The 18,018-nt window shown below is 39.3% G+C and overlaps 1 protein-coding gene across 1 annotated transcript in view; it reads left to right on the forward strand.

Annotated features, from left to right (window-relative positions):
• Positions 1-14,038, forward strand: part of LOC306856988 (phosphatase and actin regulator 3-like) — a gene marked incomplete at both ends in the record, with an annotated part of 42,534 nt that extends 28,496 nt beyond the window's left edge. The window contains 5 exons of the mRNA XM_079396578.1: positions 346-582; positions 682-877; positions 1,678-1,868; positions 2,660-2,813; positions 13,969-14,038. Coding sequence (XP_079252704.1) covers positions 346-582; positions 682-877; positions 1,678-1,868; positions 2,660-2,813; positions 13,969-14,038 — 848 coding nt within the window. The remainder of the gene's footprint in view (positions 1-345; positions 583-681; positions 878-1,677; positions 1,869-2,659; positions 2,814-13,968) is intronic.
• Between the last annotated feature and the right edge of the window lie 3,980 nt (positions 14,039-18,018).

Consider the following 18,018-nt stretch of genomic DNA (forward strand, 5'->3'; position numbering starts at 1 on the left):
AATTCAATGTGTCATTTGTCATTTCTTTGTAATTATTTGTGAAATTTGTTAGCAATTTCTGAGAGAAAATTATTTTAAAGTAAATAGTGAAATTAAAACAATTTTAGGCTAAATATTAATGTGCATTGTGCACAAGCAGGACTCCAAATAAAGTTTAATTATCATTTGTATATCAGTAAGTCTCGAGCGATATGTCAGTAAATTTCTTAAGTATACTTAGTATGAAATACATGTATTTTAAATGTCTGACTTTTTTACTAGGGTTGACAGAACGAGCAGCGCTGAATTAGCACTAGGTGGTGGCAGAGATTACAGAACACTCTTTTCTGGCCTTTATCTCTACAGCACGAGACGCCACAGAGATGATAGACACAGAAGAGGAACTTGAACAAAGTGAGGATGAGTCCTGTGTCGATTCCTTGAGCAGAGGGGCCAGTGTGGGGCCCCCTGAGGCCCCTGAGTGCCATGAGCAGAAAAAAGAGGAGGCGCCGCTCAGAGAAGTCCACACTCCTCCAGTCAAACTTCCTGTGAAGCTGCTCACTAGACTGGGAAGCCTCGATAGTCCGTATCAGTTTATCAGATGTATATATAATGGTTTTCTAGATTTGTCCAGAAGAGTGCTTGTTTTAAGTAGTAATGAAACTAAATTAGTCACAATTTTCATTTTTGCTCATCCGTTAGGTACCCACTCTAATCAGAGCCGGCCCGCTCCAGCCACGCTGCCAAGGAACTTCACCCTGCCCAAAGATGCCCTGCGGGGCAGGATCTCCACCCCCACAGGCTCCCCTCACTTTGGGGTCATGCACCCTCATCTGCCTCCTAGCTGCATCATCGAGGAACTGCACCGTGCGCTGGCCACCAAACACCGGCAGGACAGGTGAGACAGTCCTTCAGGAATAATTTATCCAGCTTCTCTCATCATTTACTAAAAGCACCATATAAAAGTAGCTCATATGAACAGTATGTAGTCACACGATACGTACATTACTGTTCAAAGTTTGGGGTCAGTACGATATTTGAATATTTTTCAAAAGTCTCACCAGAACTGCATTTATTTGACCAAAAAATACTGAAATATTAATACAATTTAAAATGGATGTTTTCTATGTGAAGATCTGTTAAACTGTAATTGATTTCTGTGATGCACAGCTGTATTTCCAGCATCATTACTCCAGTCTTCAGTGTCTCATGATCCTTCAGAAATCATTCTAATATGCTGCTCAAGAAGCATTTCTCATTATTATCAATGTTGAAAACAGTTGTGCTGTCAATTTTTTTTTTTTGTGGAAATCGTGATTAGTTTTATTTTTCAGAATTCTTTGATGAATAGAAATTATGATTTGAAGTCACTTTTGATCAATTTAACGCATCTTTACTGAATAAAAGTATTAATGTTTTTCAACAAGAGCAACAAAAGTTTCTGACCCCAAACATTTAAACAGTAATGTGTCATTATGCATTGAAAATCATAATTTTTTTTTTTAACAATTTATGCATGTTGCCATTTAATGATGGCATCACACCATGTTTGAGATGATTGACTGCTGACCGGTTGGGTTCTCTAATTGTATTTAACCCTCAGGTGAGACAGCATGGGAAATCAAACACATTCAGGGATTTCAGATGCATTATCCATTTTTCAATCATTTTTACATGCACATCTATTCTTTTGCATAGTTTCCATGGTAAGGAGATCCGTGGCTCACCCAGACGGCGCTCGGATGGACGGCTGTCCCGCACTGTCAGCACTGAGAATGAGCCGAGCGAAGAGGTGCAGAACAAAAAAGAGTCCGAAGAGAACAAGGAGAACATGCGTCTGGATGAATACTACAGCGACCAGGACAGCTGGAACGAGTCCGTCATCTCTGGTCTGTTTCTTACACTTAGAGTTGGGGATTCGAACTGAGATTTGGGATCAGTGTTATTTTAGCATTATTTATATTATAGTATGCATTAATATTTTGGAATATATTTTAATTCAGCAAATGTTTGAATATTTAAAATTATTATATTTTCCGTTTTAGTGCTTTTGTTTTGGGCGTTTCTCATTGTAATTAGTATTTATATTCATACAATATATATGTGTGTGTGTGTGTGTGTGTGTGTGTGTGCTAAAAAGCCACTCACACTGGAATAACATCCTGCCAACCACCCAGGTTCAGTGGCTGTGATATTGCTGATATATATTTGCAAATTGGTCTCTGAGTACCTGTTAAAAATGTTGACATTGGGAATTTTGTTGCATCCGGAATGCTCCTCATGCCAGAAGTGAAGAGGCTTTTCTTCTTCTAGACTTGATTTGTCAGCAACATCTGGTGTCCCACTTCTAACACAGTCTGCTGTCATTACATGCGAGAGAGAGAGAGACAGACTGCAAAAACAGGACTGACTGTGTCTACAGCTCTGCACTGACACTGCTGATTCCTTCATGTACTTTTTGAATAAAACTGTATTTGGAGCAAACTTACTGTTTATAGTGGAAATGCAAAACAATTCTAAAGAAGTTTGAGAGTCAAACTGATACACATCACATCATATTGAATGAACGTCATGAAACCTGTTAGTTATAATAAAACCAACCCCTGGGACATGAATGTGTCTGGCTCTTTTTGGTCCATTTTACCCTCATAAATGATTATGTGTGTTTGGGTCTGTGCAGGTACACTTCCACGACGGATAAGAAAAGAGCTTCTGACTGTAAAGCTGCGTAATCGACCTAGTAAACAGGAGCTGGAGGACAAGAACATCTTCCCAGTGCGCAGTGATCAGGAACGGCAGGAGATCCGCCAGCAGATTGAAATGAAGCTTGCCAAGTGAGTCTGGTTATTCCATGTCCTGTCATGCTGATGCTGTAAAGGTGGTTTATAGTTTCATTCACATTTAATATACACTACTGTTCAAAAGTTTGGGTCAGTAAGATTTTTTTAAAGAAAGGAATACAGCAAGGATGCTTTGATTCAGCAAGGATGCTTTCGTTCCAGAAAATATTCATCAGCACAACTGTTTTCAATATTGATAATAATCAGAAATGTTTCTTGAGCTGCAAATCAGCATATTAGAATGATTTCTGAAGACTGGGGTAATTATGCTGAAAATTCAGCTTTGATCAGAAATAAATTACATTTTACAATATATTGACAGAGGAACCCGCTATTTTATACTGTAATAATATTTCTCAATATGACTGTTTTGCTCTATTTGTATAGAATAAATGCAGCCTTGTTTGAGACTTCTTTCACAAACATTAAAAATATTACAGACCCCAAATCTTTGAATGGTAGCATACAAATATAATATAAGTAGTTCCATTTAATCAATGTTTCTCAACAGTGACTTTGCTTTAGTACCCTGATTTTACATTAGACATCGAGTGCAGACACAATACAGAAGTAAAATTGTTTGTCACACAAAAGTAAACAAAAATGATTAAAAGATATGGGAATTTTTTTGTCCCTTTTAAATGTTCAGAAATTTATTTTCCTATCCAGTGCATTATTATATGGCTAGTTGCATGTTATTATTTGCTTTCATCGTTCTGATAGATATCATTGAAAATGTATTGTTGCACAATGAGACATTGGTGATTTCCGGTTCGTGTTGCATTTGTCATGTTTTGTCAGGTGTGTTTTTAGCCATCAGTTTAATGTCCATGCAGTGCATGTGTACAGTAACTACAGCACATATTACCTGCATGTCAACCAGTAGGGGGAGCTACAACATTTCTGTGAAACCCATGCAAATGATCACACACTAGTATAGCCACCCTTTGTTTTCTGTGATATTGGAGTCAACAGACTGGATGAGGTTGGCGAAACCTTGATTCTCTAGTCAGTGAAGTATGTTTGTGTTCATTTTGAGTTTGTGTGATTTTGAAGTGGGCTTTGGATCATTGTTCTGCTAGAAGATTCAACCTTGGCCAAGGCTTCCTGATAGTCAGTTAGCGGTGCTAACATGTACAGGTTGTTTATGGGACCTTTTAGCTTTCAGAACTTCGGTCTGTGCCAAATCCATTCCTAGTTGTGTCTCCAAAAAGCTGTTTTGGCCTCATTTCACTAAAGAGTTCCACTAAAAGTTCCAATAATGTTTGGCAAACTGTAGGTGCACGAGTTTGTTATTTGATGATAGCAAAAGCTTTTTTTTATAGCAACCCTCCCAAACAAGTTGTGGTTATGTAGGTGGCGTCTGATGGTAGTTTTGGAGATTTTCTGACTCAAAGACCATCTAATCTCTGCAATTCTTCAACTGTGATCCTTACAAATTTTTTATGAGTATATGAATATTTGAGCCATGAAAAATGATCTATTAAATGATTTGTTCAAATGAATCAGTTGAAAATCAGACAGTGGGGCGGGTGTTTCAAAAGGTAAACGGTTTAGATATTTAAGGGCGTCACAGATTTGCATAGAGCAATAGTCAGATAAACCTCTTTTTTTCTGGCTCTCCAGAAAACTTTAAGCAAGCTTTTAGGGTAGCCAGATGTCCTCTGTTTCCTGGGAAATGCAGGACCTTCCCTTGCAAAACAGGACATCTGCTTACCGTAAGTGGTTTGAAAGCCATTTCATTTAGAGAAAAAAAACAATCAACACAGTCTTTACAAGCCTGCTCATTCTTAGTGGCATTTTTATTTTCACTTTGAATTTCGTTTCTTGGAGTAGTCCACCTTCAGGCGTCCTCATGAGATGGGCTAATTTATCATTTATATTTCTTGCTTAAGTTGTTCAAGTCATTAACTGGTTATGCCTCCTCAGTGACTGGTAATAAACAGCTATTTCTGCCAGTGTCCTCTTGGTTGCAGTGTATTCCTCCTCCTCAGCTGTAATTATAAGTGAGCTAATAAAACATTAATGATAATGTTGTGTGTAATCCCAATGGCTGTAAATAACTGGAGAGTTGCTGGAGTAAGAGGAACAGAGCAAAGACTGCTAACTGGCCACTGTCTAATGGACGCTTCTAAGCAACTGCTTCCTTTACTAAAGCTACATGATTTTTCTAACCATGCTTTCTCTGTATGCTCGAGTCACACATGCACATTGAATTAGTTTTGCACTGATTAGTTGTTCCACAAGGTGGCAGCACTGATGCTAGGTGTTGTTTTGCAGTCAGACAAGAAATGGATGAGAAGGAAAAACTCGAGCAACAAATTATTTGTGTCATGGGGTTCAGATATTCACAAAACTCTACTTTCAAAGCATGTAAAGATATATTTAAGTGATAAATTGTCATATTTAATTTCTGAAGATAAATTGTGCAGGTACTGTATAAAGATGATACTTTAAAAGGCAATGTGAAAGGCTTATGCCGTGTGCTTTGGGCTTTAGTGGCTTAAGTCAACAAAGTCCCTCCTACATCTGTGGGATCATTTTACCCATTGTATCACCCCCTAGGTGATTACAGTTACATAGTTTAGGTAAGTACGAGCTAGGGCTGAAACAATTGGTCAACATTTTTTTCGACAGCGTTGAAAATAAAAATTCAAGTGAAGTAACGTGTAGCCAAATATGGTAACCCATGTGCTGATTCATAGAATCTAACAGCATTCACATGTTGCAAAAAGAGAGAAAGTAAGGAAAGGATGAGTTTAAGAGAATGAAAATGTGAAATCCCAAGTTTACAGCAATATGTTCAATTGCATAGACCTGAACAACCAGCAATCACTTCTTTAACCCTCGCTTTGAGTTTCTCAATGAGGCTAAAATTGGTATTAAATGCACCGGATTCAGTTAGAACCTGGAGGTGTACTTGCTTGCTTTGCCTGTGTTAAGAGGTTTCCTTTGTGTCGTCCTTGCAGACAGGGGGTTCCCCAAAGTGTCTGATTGGTTGAGAGTTCAGTAGTCTTTGAAGTGAGGTCTTGGGCATTGGCTGAGAATGCAGAGTTGGTCTGGTCGAAGTTTGAAGCGAGTGCAGTCGGAGCTGGACTTTGTAGCAAACTTACATTAGAACACGAAACTTCACAAAAAGAAAAGAAACAAAGTAAAAGAATAAAAATAAAGAGGATGTAACGAGACTAGGTTGGTTTTCTTTCCATCGTGGTAGCAGCTGGCACGTGGGCCAGAGCACGCGGTGGCTAAAGAGAAGGGCAAGAGAGAGTTTGATGGTGTCCCGAGTTTTTGAACTCAGCTTTCAGACCGTCCCATCTGGATGTCTTGACCAATTAGATACTGTCCTTGTTTGGGGTATTGCTTTGTTTCTCCACCCCACTAATAAATCGTTGTTATCTGTTCAGTCAGAGGTCCGAACTTTACAGGCTCTTGCAAAGTATACCTTTTGAACATGATTTCTATAACAAGACTATGATGCATTCGACAAAGAATTGATTGGAAGAAACATTTAAAGCATGAATTTTCACACTCATACATACCACACATGCATCTGAATCCTTCAGCTATTCAATAGTGATTAAAAAAAAAACCATACATAATATTTGGTTAAAGCATGATAATCTAATGTGTAGTTTACAAACATAATATAGGTTATTTCTATGGAGAGAAATAACTTGTATGTCCTTTTAAGATGATTTTTAGTACATGTGAACAGATTGTCTCTATGAACGAAGGACTTTCAGTCTGGTTCTTTGTCTTCTGTGTGTGGAGACCCACCCAAGAGAGTCTGTAGCTCGTGATTTTCTATCACAGGTTACATGTGACCATCAGTCTTGATTACATGCAACAAATTTGACAGTCTCCTTCCTGAATTGGAATTATCAATAAGTGTTCTTTTGTCTCAAGGTTGTAAGCTATTCTGTGAAAGAGGCTTGCTGGTTAGTTTGCTTGTTAGGAGCCAGGAATCCGATTTATGACGTTGTCCTGTTACAGCTTTGAAGCTTGCATTCCAGCTCCTCAGGTTTCAAATGTTCTGATGCATCTTAAATTCGTCTGATTCGGTCTCTGATATCTTACATTGGTTAGGGGTAAAAAGAAGATTGATATACACAAGCAATGCTTTAAGAGCGATGTTTAGATGAACATGTAAATATCTAACACTTTCCTCACAATAGCCAAATAAACAACAAACATGACAGCGCTGAGAAAACAGCAGTTAAGAAAGCATCGGATCATAGTGATGTAGATGTCTGCTCCAGTCACGTCTTGTCTATGTAACACTTTCTATAGTAGATATAGTATATAGATTGCTTTATGATAAAGGGTGAAGTGGTGTGAGCAGTGGGCAGCCATTGCTGCGGCGCCCGGGAGCAGTTGGGGGGGTTCGGTGCCTTGCTCATGGGTCTAGGGTGGAGATTGCACAGATACCATTTAAACGGGACTGGATGATGACATCCCTGAATTCAATGAACTGCTTTCAACTGCAAATTGAGTGTTTACTATTGACCTTTTGCATTACTACTCACTATTTTCCTAATACCATAAAGCTACTTTGACACAATCCGTATTGTTAAGTGTGCTATATAAATAAAGGTGACTTGACTAGTAATCGTTGGACTAATCAATTATGAAAATAATAATTCGTTGCAGCTCTAGTACGAGCACACATTTCCTAAACAAGGTCTGTAGTACAAACGGTGTTAGTCGGTGGTTAGCGTTTTGTTCAAGAGCAAACAAGCAACTTCCAGCAGAATAGCAACTGCCATTAGATGACACGTCAGAGTAATGTTGTGAACATGTCAAATAAATGTTTTCAAATAAAATTTATTTAATAAAAATCTACCCTAGTCTAATGAACCTCAGTGGTGTGTAATTAGCATGTACTAATTACATGTGGAGCGATGAGGAGTACGGCAGAGGTCTCACCTTCCTCTGACATTCTCTCTTGATGCTCGTTACCGCATGACAGGTTTCAGAGGAAAATCACCCTTGTGTCGTGTGATGCCACACATTTTCTACGCAAACAAACACAGTATTTCACACTTCTGTGACAAATTTGTCAGTAATAAGGAGGATGTTGCTCTATTTTAGGTTTAAAGCACTAAGGCTATTACAAAAAAAATCTGAGATCAGACGATGTTCTGGGAAAATGTGATCAGCTACATTTCAATGGTCATTTATAATCTTTAGTCAATTTTTGGCCATCTGTTATTGAAATCTGGATGTTCAGAACTGAAATGTTGCCTATATAGACACGGTTCGGCTGAAGGGTTACGATGTGTCATGTTGTTGCAGGTGCAAGTATACAGGGAACCCCTCTGGAGTTCAGTCTTCTCTGAGCCGCTCTCGGATGGGAGTCTGAGATGGGCCACACACACAAACAGCTTATGTAAGGCCTCCGCTTACGCAACTGAGCGCTTGTAGATCGATCGCGGACACATTTGTGAGGATGAACTGAGCGGTTAATAGAAATGGATCCCGGGTCAGATTGTGCCACAGGGTGTTAGGATTTCATATCGATGTGTGTGTGTCAGAAGCCCTGAACTTTGTCACTGTACTCAATCAGCAAATGGGCTTCACATGATGCTGTTTTTGGGTGTGACGTGATGTCTAGAGTGGTCACTTTCCACAATAATTGCTCAACAACTGAATTTTCAGACTAAAATGAAGTGATGGCATGTGAAAGACACACAGCCACAATGCAAGAGTGGATGTTACAACAAACTCTATGATTTGAGGCAACATTTGAAGACATTCGGTCTTTCAAAGCTGCCTTTATTTAGAGGTAGTTAACTAAATTAAACATCGGCGAACAAAATGTTTTTACTTTTGCCTTAAGTGAAACATGTATTTTCATATGACTCCGCGTTTGTTTATGGCAGGGGCTCCCAAACACGTTCCTGGAGCCTTCCCAACACTGCAAATTTTGCATGCTCCTTTGTCTTACACTCCCATTTCAGGTCTTGGAGTTGATAATGAGCTGATGAGTTGAATCAGGTGTGATTGATAAAGGAGGCATGCAAAATGTACAGCGTTGAGGAAGCTCCAGGAACGAGTTTGGGAAACCCTGGTTTATGGTAACAATTTATAAAAATCCCAAAATATTTGTTCATGCGGACCAATGTACATGATTAAATACAATACAGTTTATCCCCACGGCAGGTTTCTATAATAATAATAATAAACCACGTCATCCAAGTATACCTCACAATTCTCCACATCTGCCAACACGGTATTCATCAAACGCTGGAATGTGGCAGGAGTACTCCGCATCCCGAAAGCAAAGACAGAATATTGCAGCAAGCTATCTGGAGTAACAAAAGCTGATATTTCTGATGCACGCGGAGTCAGAGGCACCTGCCAGTATCCTTTCAGAAGATCTAGCTTCATTACATACTTAGCGTTACCCACCCTATCCACACAACGTTCCATCCTAGGAAGCAGAAACGAATCAGCCTTAGAAATATTGTTAACTTTACGATAGTCAGTGCAGAAGCGATAGGTGGAATCAGGTTTTGGTACAAGTAAGCAGGGCGAACTCCAGGGACTTTGACTGGGCACAGCAAATCCATACTTCAGCATATACTCCACTTCAGCCTTCATTATATCACACTTTTGTGGAATAACTCGATAGGGATGCTGTTTAATTAGGGATGCATCTCCAACCTCAATGTCGTGGGAACAAATTGTCGTTTTTCTGGGGACATCTGAAAATAGATTAATTCATACAGCAATTCTGTCAGTTCTTTACCTTGACTTTCATCAAGATAAGCAAGGAAATTCTTCAAATTGCTTAGAATAACAGAATTATGTAAACATGTAGAGGGAACTTGAACATCTCGGTTATGCAATCCATCTTCCATGGTGTAGCTAGTAACCATAGCAACAGTAGAAGTAAACCCACTCCCCTTCTCACACTCTTCTTCACTTGTAACATTCTGGTTCACTTTTACACTGTGTAGTCACATACCTTTTTAGCATATTGATGTGGCACACACGGCTTTTGCGCCTATGGTCAGGTGTGTCAATGATGTAATTTGTATTACTCACTTTCTTTTTAACGATGTAGGGACCAGTAAACTTCGCCTGGAACACAAAACCAGGGGCGGGTAACAAAGCCAGAACAGAATCGCCAGACTGGAAAGATCTGACAATAGATGTCTTGAATATAGTCAGGGATAGTCATAGGGGTCGGATGTTCAGTAATAATAATTTCAATGAAAGTTTGTCTTTGGGAAAAAAAAAAAAATATATATATATATATATATATATATATATATATATATATATATATATATATATATATATACACACACACACACACACACATATACACACTCACCTAAAGGATTATTAGGAACACCTGTTCAATTTCTCATTAATGCAATTATCTAATCAACCAATCACATGGCAGTTGCTTCACTGCATTTAGGGGTGTGGTCCTGGTCAAGACAATCTCCTGAACTCCAAACTGAATGTCAGAATGGGAAAGAAAGGTGATTTAAGCAATTTTGAGCGTGGCATGGTTGTTGGTGCCAGATGGGCCGGTCTGAGTATTTCACAATCTGCTCAGTTACTGGGATTTTCACGCACAACCATTTCTAGGGTTTACAAAGAATGGTGTGAAAAGGGAAAAACATCCAGTATGCGGCAGTCCTGTGGGCGAAAATGCCTTGTTGATGCTAGAGGTCAGAGGAGAATGGGCCGACTGATTCAAGCTGATAGAAGAGCAACTTTGACTGAAATAACCACTCGTTACAACCGAGGTATGCAGCAAAGCATTTGTGAAGCCACAACACGCACAACCTTGAGGCGGATGGGCTACAACAGCAGAAGACCCCACCGGGTACCACTCATCTCCATTACAAATAGGAAAGAGAGGCTACAATTTGCACGAGCTCACCAAAATTGGACGGTTGAAGACTGGAAAAATGTTGCCTGGTCTGATGAGTCTCGATTTCTGTTGAGACATTCAGATGGTAGAGTCAGAATTTGGCGTAAACAGAATGAGAACATGGATCCATCATGCCTTGTTACCACTGTGCAGGCTGGTGGTGGTGGTGTAATTGTGTGGGGGATGTTTTCTTGGCACACTTTAGGCCCCTTAGTGCCAATTGGGCATCGTTTAAATGCCACGGCCTACCTGAGCATTGTTTCTGACCATGTCCATCCCTTTATGACCACCATGTATCCATCCTCTGATGGCTACTTCCGGCAGGATAATGCACCATGTCACAAAGCTCGAATCATTTCAAATTGGTTTCTTGAACATGACAATGAGTTCACTGTACTAAAATGGCCCCCACAGTCACCAGATCTCAACCCAATAGAGCATCTTTGGGATGTGGTGGAACGGGAGCTTCGTGCCCTGGATGTGCATCCCACAAATCTCCATCAACTGCAAGATGCTATCCTATCAATATGGGCCAACATTTCTAAAGAATGCTTTCAGCACCTTGTTGAATCAATGCCACGTGGAATTAAGGCAGTTCTGAAGGCAAAAGGGGGTCAAACACAGTATTAGTATGGTGTTCCTAATAATCCTTTAGGTGAGTGTATATATATATATATATATATATATATAAATAAATAAGTTTCTGTTTAGTCTTTTCCAGACTTTCACAAGATTCGACTAAAGACTGATTTTCCCTCTTAAGGGCAGACGCTTCACTTTTCTCACGGTCTATCTTTTGCTTCTGTTTTTGTAAAGTAGCTTCAAGGGAATCAAGCTGAAATGGTTTCTGCTGACTTTCCTTCTTTAACTTGTCAAGTTGCCCTTCAATCTCTTGGATCTTTTGTAAGACCTTTGCAGGAAGGCCATCCTTCCACTCTTCTACAGCCCAGCTCATACTTACTTAAGATGCTGTGTTGCTCAAAGACACACTGGCGTGCTCAGAACTATAGTAAGAACTCCTCACGGTTACCCTAAAGGTTCTTCTTCAGTTACTAGAGTAGAAAATTCAAAAATATATGCATGTACTGTATATATGCAATACACTCGTAGACATGATATGCCTGTGACACGACTGTGATTCGGCCGTAGGTAATCACAGCTTGCTGACATACAGCCGCTATGGGTGTGATATTACATTTATACAACAGTTTGATGGCACGAGTGTATAAATGCATAAACAAAATAACAACGGTGTCTTTAAAAGCCCTCTTTTATGCAGAACTACTTCCTTCCGCCATGGATTCAAATCACAGTTTGACAGTTTAACAGCTGAGCCCAAGTCTCTGTTACCAATTCCAAAACATCACTTTAGAACTAATAACGAAGGAACGTTGAGTTGACTCATTAAAAGCTTATTGTATTACTGTATTAAAAGCGGTGTATTATGTATAGTAGAGTATTATGAGAGCGAGAGATTGAGTGATCGTGCATCTGATAAAGCATTCATTCTTCAGATCAATCTCATATTCTCAATAAATCATTAGTTTGAATGTCCGATAGGCTCGTACTATCCTTTTATCTGTTAAGGGTGATTCCTGATGACAGTGCTGCTTGGTGCATTTGTTGACTGTGTACAAGCTGTTGGACTCTAATAAAAGTCACACTCATCAGCCAATTAGAGTCGAAGACCAGGAAGAACTGTTTTATAAACATTAAGTGCTGTCAAAAGATTAAAAATCGCATCCAAAATAAGTTTTTGTTTGTATAATGTGCGTGTTCTGAGATATATACACACACACACACTATATTTTGAAAATATTTACATGTACTTGAATGTCTATATATACACATTAAATTTATATACAGTTAATATGAAAATAAGTTCTGAAATACATATGCATTTATATACACAACACACAATTAATATACACAGTACACATACATCTCATGTAAACAATTTTGGATGCGATTAATCATACACACACTGTCACACACTGGATGGAGAGGCATACAAGGATGAGTAAGGTAAGAGCTTCTTTATTAAATAAACTGAGAACAACCTCAACAGGTAAGTGCAATAACTCCGTTTTCAATGAAGCTCAATAAATTGGGGAATCAATCGTCCTTACCTTTCCCTTTAGTAGAAACAACTGGAGGAAGACATCCACAGAGCCACAGGGATCCAGCAGGTAAATGATAAGACAGATGAAGAACTTGTAACCTCGAGACCAGACAATGAGGGTATAGAATGAGTGCAGTCTTAAGCCCTATTCGCATGGGATTAGTATCACCTGGTGACCTCCAGTCATTTGTAATAATTGCAGAGGTTGTTTGTGATCTTAATCCAGTGCGAATCGGCCATGTCTGTAATTTGTAAAGATAAAAATTCCCCCGCAAATGACCTGATAATTTCAAAATCACACATGGTCCCAGATAATACTAATCCCGTGCGAATAGGGCCTTATAGGGAGTTTGATTAGTGGCAACAGGTGAGGAGGATTCCCTGATGAAGGTCAGGTGTGAGTGATTGCAGATGAAGTGCAGGTGAGTGGCAAGAGGGATTCTGGGAATTGCAGTGCAGTTCGACTGGTGACTGTGACACTGTATATATATATATATATTACTAATATATGTTTATAAATATACATTTAAATATAATAAATTATTATTAATTAATAGTAAATACAATATATAACATTACTAACTAATACTTATATCAATAACAAATTTTATTTGTTTTTTGTTTTGTTTTGTTTTTTAAATCTGTTCATATTTTAATTGTTTTCTAGTGTATTCCAGCCTTTAGGTGTAACACTGTAACTTTAAGTATGGACATTAGTAATAGTGAATATATAATAGGAAACAGATACAAATAATAAGCTGTGGCAAAGTTGAATGCAACAATTAGAGATTCATAATTTTTTGGATTATTCATTATTTTTCTCTTAATCATTGTACAATCTACTAATGTAATATTATTAAGAAAATCTATTTTTGCTGTTATTGTTGTTTTATACTGGGGTTCCCTGTGTTGACTGGGGGTCTGGTTAGGGATCCCTGGATCTGTAAATGGTGAACCTCCCCCTGAACTAGATCAATGTTTTTCATACAGAAATAAAAGGAGATCTTGGATGACCAGATATGAAGGGAACTTTATGATGGGATTGAATTACTCTTAGGGTGTTACAGGAAGAAACTCAAGAAGCCGGTGCATAATGAAAGCATGTGAACAGCTCTCATGACCCTTGTGCTCAGCAGCAAGTCAGACTGTGAGAAGCAGAAAGCCCACAGCAGAGGATCCAGAGCGGACTGGCTGGCCATGTAACCGGAGCTCTGCGAGCGCGCTGGGTAAACACAGGTGCCGGCTCCTCCTGTCACAATGACCGCAGGGGAGCCATGTGTACCATACACATCGTATCCTTTGTTCAGTGCTGGGAAGTCATCTCTAGCAAGAATGACTGGTCAACAGAAATCTGATGCCCTCGTTTTCAGCAGAAACCAAACATGCTGCTCTGACCAATTTGTTCTGGGTACCAAGAAGAAGCTTTTATTGCTGTGAGGCTGTTGGTTAATAGCTCAGAAGACTTAATGGGATCCTAATCATGTTTCTTTCTTGGAAGCATTGGTCTTGGAAGCATTTAATGAAAACTGTTGTTCATATTGCAATCTCTGAATTTGGAGATTGTGGCAAATATGACACAGAAAGTCTTTAAAGGGGTCATGTGACGTTGCTAAAAAGAACATTATTTGGTGTAATGCAATGTGTTTATGTGGTCTAATGTTCAAAAAACATTATTTTCCTCATACTGTAGATTATTGTTGCCTCTCTATGCCCCGCCTTTCTGAAACGTGCCGATTTTTACAAAGCTTATCGTTCTGAGAAGCCTGCTCTGATTGGCCAGCTATCCAGTGCATTGTGATTGGCCGAATACCTCAAGCGTGAGACAGTAATGTTACGCCCCTTACCATATTGTGATGCCGTGTCCCGGCGAGATGAGACTAAAACAATAAAACCCATTATAAACAAGGCATTTGCTGCATCCAGTGGGGACATAATTACTGATTATAATGACTTATACTGTCTTTTTACACGTCACTTTGCATCGCGCTGCATAAACATTACCATGTCTGCATTTGTGATCGGAGAAATGACAAACAACAAGTGCTACTCTGCACAGCTTAAAACTCGTGTTTGAATAGTCAGTGGCAAATTCTTTAAATAAGAAAACGCACTTACAGGCAGTGAGTCAGAACCGCCAGAGTGTCCTTGCAAAGTTAGAATTGCCCCACTTTAAAGAAACGGCCTTTGAGCACAGCTGGCAGGCTACTTCCAGGTTCAGGAAATAGTCAAAATGCGCTGCACACACTCGAATATTTAGGTTGAACTGTTCTGGAACAGTGTTATAACAGTCTTAACTTTTATAAAGAATATTTCTTTGCTTTTGAGTCTTTAGTCTTTGCAACTTCAGGGATCTTATCTATGCACAAACAGCTTGTAACACTCCAAAGAGAAAGGAAAACTTGAAATCACATCATATGACCCCTTTAAGTGACGTGTAAACCTTACACAAAGTTTCCATTTGCTCTCTCAATGATGTCTGGGCAAAACAGTAGAGAGAGCTCACTTTCCATTTAATTTCTTTGAGTATGCTTTGGTACAGTACCAAATGGCTGTTCATATCTTGACCTATATCTAGCTGGTGGAAAAGAAGAACTGTCAATCAATCTTTGGTTACGATGGAAGCACTTTGGCACCATCTGCTCCAAACAGAGCAGATGAAATTATACAGCTTGATTAACAGAGCCATCAAAATATCCCAGCCCAATGTTAAATTTACAGTAAAACCACCATTTACAGTGTGAACTACCATAAGTATACAGGAGGTAAACTAGAAAGCCGTGTGATGAATCAGAGCTGATGATAAATGGTCTATCCATAAATCATAGTCAGTACTTGTACGCTCATCCTACTGTAACTGCTAACAAAAACTACAGTCATATGTGAAGAGTCATGCAGGGACTTCTGGTCATGTCCTTTTTTTGCTTTTCACAGCACATGATAAGTTGGCTCATATTTGTACATTCAAAACAACATCATTTTAAACAAAATCAAAAAATAAATGAACATATAATGCAATGTTAAACCATTTGTAATTTTTTATGATTTGTATAATTTTCTAATTTTTATGGCAAGGTAATTTACAGATAACACGTTAACAGAATGGCACAATATCACGTGTCAAATTGTATCTTCATGCTCTGTTTGTGACAGGAAGGTCTGCTGGAGCACATGAACTGCTGCCTGATGTAGTAAACACACAATGCAGCATGAATTCAGTCAAGTGTGCATGCAGCTCTGTGTCTTTGAGCCGCTGGGTTTTATTTACTGTGTCCAAAATGCTTCTAACTATAAGCCAATAGCATGGTGTTAGGAAGCCTTCAGGGTATTCACCAGTATTCATCAGTATTTCAGCACAAAATCTGGTTTTGTTCACTGACATCCTTCAGTCCAGTGGAACCAGACCCTACAATGCTTTGCAATGTGTATTTTAGTCATTATAAAGGATGCTAAAATAAGTGCACTTTTGGTATTTTAAAATGTTGATTTATGTGTCTGTGTGGCATTGGTGCAGTGATAGTATCCAGTCCCAGTAATCTATGGCAGAACAGCTCTCGAAATGAGAATTTACATCATGAAAAACACATTGAGAACTAATTTGCTTTGTATATCCGTCATGGTGGCTAGACATTCTGACACTTGCATTACTGTTGAAATAGCATATACATAGTCTATTATTATAGCTAGGAGTACTACAGTACGTTTTGTTGTTATATTATGTAACAGATTTAGATGTACCCCGGTCAGGAAATAAACCTCTGTCTGGTCGTTTGAATCAATCGACACAATCTTCTCATTCTTTGTTGTGTAACTTCTCTTTGTACGTGCTCTTGTGTAACACTGTTTTGGGCACATCAGCATTTGAATTGTGCCAGACTGCAGTGGGTTGGCCTGGAAGGGGGATCCCTCTCTAATGCTATTTTTAGCCTGCTGCATTGTCAGTGGCTCTGAAAATCCGCAGCAGGACTCCCGATCAATGCTCTACGTCACTGTTGCTACCTCAAGGAGGGAAGAGATTGCATTCGGCCCCCTCACAGCCCGCCATACTGCCGCTTTCCAATCCCGTCCTGTCATAGTGACCCACTGTTCCCCATCGACCTTGGCTTGCTGTAACGATCTTATGTCGTGCCTGTGACCCACCTCCACGGCAGATCCTTGAGCCACTCCTGGGATGACCTTACTATCAATAGTCCTTCTCAAACAGCGATGCCCAAAGGACTCGCGCTGTGGCTAAATATAGACGGGCGAGCTGATGAATTATGCATGGCCACACTCGCAGTCCTCAGTCTGTCCTCTGCGTTCATGAGAGCAGTGCGCAGCTCGTGATGGAGACAGGGAGAATATGACAGCTGGCTGTTTAACGTGCAGAGCTGCGTGTTCTTTTGTGGCGACGGCAAGGTGCTAGAATAACAAGACGCCCACTCACTGATGCTCCACTAAACCACAGCCAGATTCACACTTAGATTTACATTAGGGCACCAGCTTTGATTGTCAGCGCTCCGTTCTGTTGATACGACAGTTATGAAAATAGAACGCATCTGTGAAAAAGCAAGTGATTGAAGGATGGCTCACCATGAAGTTTTACAATGTGGCATTGTTTCTTTACAGCAGGTCACAGTGTTAAAATCACAATAAAACTGAATGCACTGTACACACTCTTGAAAATAAAGCGGTGTTTCACAGTGTTGACAAAGAAGAATCATTTTAGGTTCCCCAAAGAACCTTTCATAAAGGAACCATTTTTTCCTTAATGTAAAGAACATTTTAAAGGAATAGTTCACCCAAAAAATGAAAATTTGCTGAAAATGTACTCACCCTCAGGCCATTCAGAATTTGGAGAAGATATGGATCTCAATATCTTGATGGGAGTGAATGGGAGAATGGAAATAATAATGCTTCCTCCAGTGAAGGTCCATCTCCTTATAACGAGGGCTTGATTTGTGCGTATTTCTTGCCTAATTAGACGAATACTTTTTCACTGGTGAAAAAGCAACATCGTGGATAGAGGATTCATAATTTAGTGGAAAGCATTGGTTTGAAGTTAAAACATCGTAATGATTGATTTATTTCTGTGATGTTATTATCAGCTGTTTGGACTCTCATTCTGACGGCACCCATTCACTGCAGAGCATCCATTGCTGAGCAAGTGATGCAATGCTAGATTTCTCCAAATCTGTTCCCTTTAA

The sequence above is a fragment of the Barbus barbus genome (assembly GCF_936440315.1).
Source record: "Barbus barbus genome assembly, chromosome: 37".
Classification (NCBI taxonomy): Eukaryota; Metazoa; Chordata; class Actinopteri; order Cypriniformes; family Cyprinidae; genus Barbus; species Barbus barbus.